This window comes from Lactuca sativa, chromosome 3 (assembly GCF_002870075.4).
Source record: "Lactuca sativa cultivar Salinas chromosome 3, Lsat_Salinas_v11, whole genome shotgun sequence".
Classification (NCBI taxonomy): domain Eukaryota; kingdom Viridiplantae; phylum Streptophyta; class Magnoliopsida; order Asterales; family Asteraceae; genus Lactuca; species Lactuca sativa.
Window position 1 is genome coordinate 268,553,300 of NC_056625.2, and position 4,376 is coordinate 268,557,675.

Consider the following 4,376-nt stretch of genomic DNA (forward strand, 5'->3'; position numbering starts at 1 on the left):
GCAATACCATAAAAGTATTGAGACAAGTTTGACACCATGATCCAGCTTCGGAGTATGTGATCGAACCTTGGGTGAATATAGCTTGATCAACTATATTTAGCCAAGGTATGACCAACGTATGCCGAAGAAGGATCATGATGAGCAACAAGTCTTCAACTTACCAAAAATCTTGAGAACCAAACGTAAAAATACTATAGGAGTATTTTAACACAAATAATCATATCATAAAAATTTCAATAACTAATTTTTTATACTAAAATTTCTCGCCATATCCTTCTTATTCCTATTCTCATACAGGCGCGATGGTAGGATTTCACTTACCGGGTGACCCCTATTTCCCCAACCAAGGGAATGATGGTTGGATTGTGGAAGACCCAGAGGAAGATTCTGAAGAGGAACCCATGGAGGATGAGGAAACCATGGAGGATGAAGAACCCATGGAAGAGGAAGAATCAGTAGACGGTGAGGAAGAAGAAGAAGAAGAAGAAGAAGAAGAAGACTCAGATGGAACCGATTCGGAACCCGAAGTTTACAATCCACACCCTACCCCTGTTCCTCCACAACACTATCAGGGCCCGACGCCCCAATGGGCTGAAATTATACATCGATGGAGCCGAGAGCAAGGCCAACGACCTCCCTATGGCATGCAATGGGGTTTCTACGATCTTAGCAGAGGAGGGTCAGCCGACCGAGCCCTCCCTGTCATAGTTCACCGTGTCACACTCCACGAAGAGCAAACAAGAATTAACACACGACATCTCATGGAAGTTGGTGCCACCAGCCAAGTCAACTCCGTTCGTATTCGTCGGTTGGATGATGACCACGATCGAACTCGAGACCGCACCGAGCTTCTTCGACGGGAGATGGCCTCGACCCAAGCTGAAGTACAAGAACTCCGAGAACACCGAGATGCTCTAGAAGGACGTCCGACAGACGCAAAACGCCAGGCGGATGAATCCAGAGTCGAAATGAGGAACTTCGTGTTTTCATTTCATGATCAGCAGAGCTTCAACCACCGCAAGTAGTACTTGCACTGCTCGCTTCAGCTTAATCTAGTTTTGCGGATAAATATTACTATTATTTTCTAGTATGTTATGTCCGATCCCGCAATTTAAGTGTTTACACTTCTGGGATCTGATAAGCGGTCAAATTTTTCCGTACATTGATGTAACATAGACCCTTATAGGGTCAAATTTTCCCAATATTATATACTAAGTTATATCAATGAAATTGACACACTATTTGCTTTATCACATCAAGTTCATGATAAGGATTGTTTTCAGACTAAATTTACTGATGTCCGATTTATGATTGTTTGATTTATAAGTCAAATTATATGTAATTAAGATCGTGTCGACCTAGAAATGGTGGTTCCGCCTTGGATACTGTTCCTTGTTTGGTTGTGGGCCCAGGGCGGACCCATTAGATTCGAAAGTTTATTAAATCTTAATCATATATAAATATTATACATCAGACGATTGATGGATGGGCCCGATATGGATTCTATCTCAAATATTTCATGTAAATCAAATCCATCAGCATTCATAAAGTCTATATTTTATTATCTATAGACCTCTAGTATGACTGGATTCATACAATAACCTTACAAGTCGAAATCATTATGTACATAAAGAACTAATAATGTTTAGTTTCACTCTCGACTTTTGGAGCGATATCAAAGACTTATTGTCTTTTCATTCTTGTTATGGCAGAAAACGCCACCTCGTAGAAATCCTAGACGTGGCGGCGCCGCAAGAGCTCCACCACTGCCACCACCACCTCCACCACCCCCTCAGTTCGACCCGGTAATGTTCTAGGCTGCCGTAACAGCCGCAGTAGTAGCCGCAATGTCCCAAATCAACACCAATAATGCGGGTGGTGCGAGTAATGGTCCCACAAATTCTAACAACGGGGACAGCTAGGGACGCTCAAGAGAGTGTACCTACAAAGACTTTACTAATGCCAAACCCAAAACTTTCAATGGGAGCGGAGGTGTCATAGCATTACTGTAATGGTTCGAGAAAACCGAATCCGTCTTTGAAATATGTGCATGCCCTGAAGCAAACATGGTCAAGTTTGCAGCATGCACATTCTATGAAAGGGCACTCATCTGGTGGAATGGCCACGTCAAGACATTGACACTTCCGGTGGCTAATTCGATAACATGGGAAGACCTGAAAACCATGTTGATGAAGGAGTACTGCCCAAGGGGCGAGATACAAAAGTTGGAAGAGGAACTTTGGGGTCTCAAATGACAGGCTCCGACATCCTGTCTTATACCTCAAGATTTAATGATCTAGCCATACTGTGTCCAGGAATGGTTCCGTCGGAAAGCAAGAAGGTCGAAATATACATTTGGGGACTATTTTCCCAACTGCAAGGAAGTGTATTGGCCTCAAGGCCAACTACCTATGATAGTGCCAAAGAACTGGCACAGCAACTCATCGACCATAAAGCCAGTCATGGCACTATGACAACTAACTCCGAGCAAGCTAAAGGAGGAAACAACAAGAGGAAGTTCTGGAACAAGAAAAAGGGTCAAACTACTCAAGACCCTGCCAAGAAACAACAAGTGGTTGCTGTAAACGCCGCCACAACTACTGCCAACCCAACTCCGATAAGGCAATACGCTGGGAACCTGCCAAAGTGTAACAAATGCAACTTTCACCACAATGGCACTTGCCGTGAAATGCATTGCACCAACTGTAACAAAAAGGGGCACACCGCTCGATTTTGTAAAGCTCCAGTCCAACAAAACGCACAAGCTGCCAATGCAGGAGCAAGTCAAACCTGCTATGGTTGTGGAGAGGCAGGACACTTCATGCGGAACTGCCCGAAGGCAAGAAACCCTACCCTGGTGGAGTGGGCAGGGTTCTGGAAATAGGTCATGAGGAAGCAGTTGCGGACCCAACTGTGGTCACCGGTACGTTTCTCCTCAACAATACATACACATGCATTCTTTTCGATAGTGACGCAGAGAAAAGCTTTGTGAGCCATCAATTTAAACGCTTGCTTAAACAAAAAAAACCGAGTCATCCCGACCCTTAACTTGGCCAAAAATCACTCAAAATGGGAAGTTATATTGAAAAATAGCCATTTAGGGCCGAAACCCTCTTAGGAACCGAACCCTCTTAGAGGGAACCTCTCATAAGAAGCGAAGCTGTCAGAAGCGAGGCTGTCAGAAGCGAAGCCCCCTGCGAACCGAACCTGACCTTCAGGCCCGAGCCTCCACCTTCGGTCCCTTCACCTGCCTTCGGTCCCTACTCCTCCCTTCTCTCGGTTCTCACCTCCTCAGGGCCGAACCTCGTAGGTTCGCTTCCTTCTTCCGGTTTTCGACTACTTTCGCCTCATAAGCCCGTTTTTGACGGGATTTTTTCACCAAACTAATATTTTTACTATTTTAAACCCCCATAACTCATATTTTATTTATTTCTCAAGGATTTATTAATTTAAAATCATTATTTTATATTAAGAGGTTAATTACCCCACAAGTGGGTCAAGTGTGCCCACTTGCCTTCCTTGTGTCACCCTCTCACTTGCCACCTTATCCACATCACACAAACCCATGCACACATCACTTCAATCTCACAAATTGCTCCAGTAACTCCTCTATATAAAGAAATCACTGGAGGATTTCTTGATTCACTTGATCATTCCCATACTTTTCCACCTTTCTTACCACACAAAGACGCTTATTTGCTCTCAACTTCCAGCCACTTTTGGAAGTGTTCTTGAGTTATTACTTCAATTTTTGGTAAGTATTTCCTATAAAATCAAGTGTTACTCCGTGTTTTCATAACATCCTTGAATCATCTACACACATTCTAACGCCAAAGAATCGTTCGTAGGATCATCCAAGCTTTTACGTGTTCATCAAGTGTTCTTAACTTGATACTCCTCGTGTTTGACCCTACACTCTTCCAAGAATAACTAAAGGTGAGTTCATACCCCTACATTTTCTAGTTTTCTTTAGTTTTCAGGGGGGGGATACAAGTTAAAACACTAAAGCATATTTGAAATTTAACTTGACAGCTTACAACAGAAAAGTTGTGACCTGTTCACGAACTGTTTTACCCAACTTAATATTAATATTTTTCAAAACTGTTTTATATTCAAATAGTTCAGGTTTATACCTTTAAAATGACTACTTGCACATCTCCATACGATTTTCTTACAATTTTTGGTGATTTTTACAAAACTTCCTATCACTGCAGCAACGAAAATCGGACCAGGTTGTGAAAATGAACATTTTCACACTGGTTTTGAGACCACCAAAAATTATAAGAAAATTTTTGAACATATTAGAATCTTTTTCCAAACTCTCAGAGTTTACGGATTTAGTTTTTGACTTATGATGATTTTTCTATAAATAATCT

At 42.3% G+C, this 4,376-nt stretch overlaps 1 protein-coding gene across 1 annotated transcript; it reads left to right on the plus strand.

The window, feature by feature from the left end:
• The first annotated feature begins 302 nt into the window (after nt 1-302).
• Nucleotides 303-1,817, plus strand: LOC111877060 (uncharacterized). The gene is made up of 2 exons (XM_023873604.1): nt 303-962; nt 1,713-1,817. Exons 1-2 carry the CDS (start codon nt 303-305, stop codon nt 1,815-1,817), a joined length of 765 nt encoding a protein of 254 aa, XP_023729372.1.
• Nucleotides 1,818-4,376: the final 2,559 nt, after the last annotated feature.

Excerpts from the sequence above, each read along its gene's own strand:
- LOC111877060 (XM_023873604.1), top strand. The coding sequence starts at position 303 with ATGGTAGGATTTCACTTACCGGGTGACCCCTATTTCCCCAACCAAGGG. Across the intron at positions 963-1,712 it reads GCCAGGCGGATGAATCCAGA|AAAACGCCACCTCGTAGAAA; the intron begins GTCGAAATGAGG and ends TTGTTATGGCAG.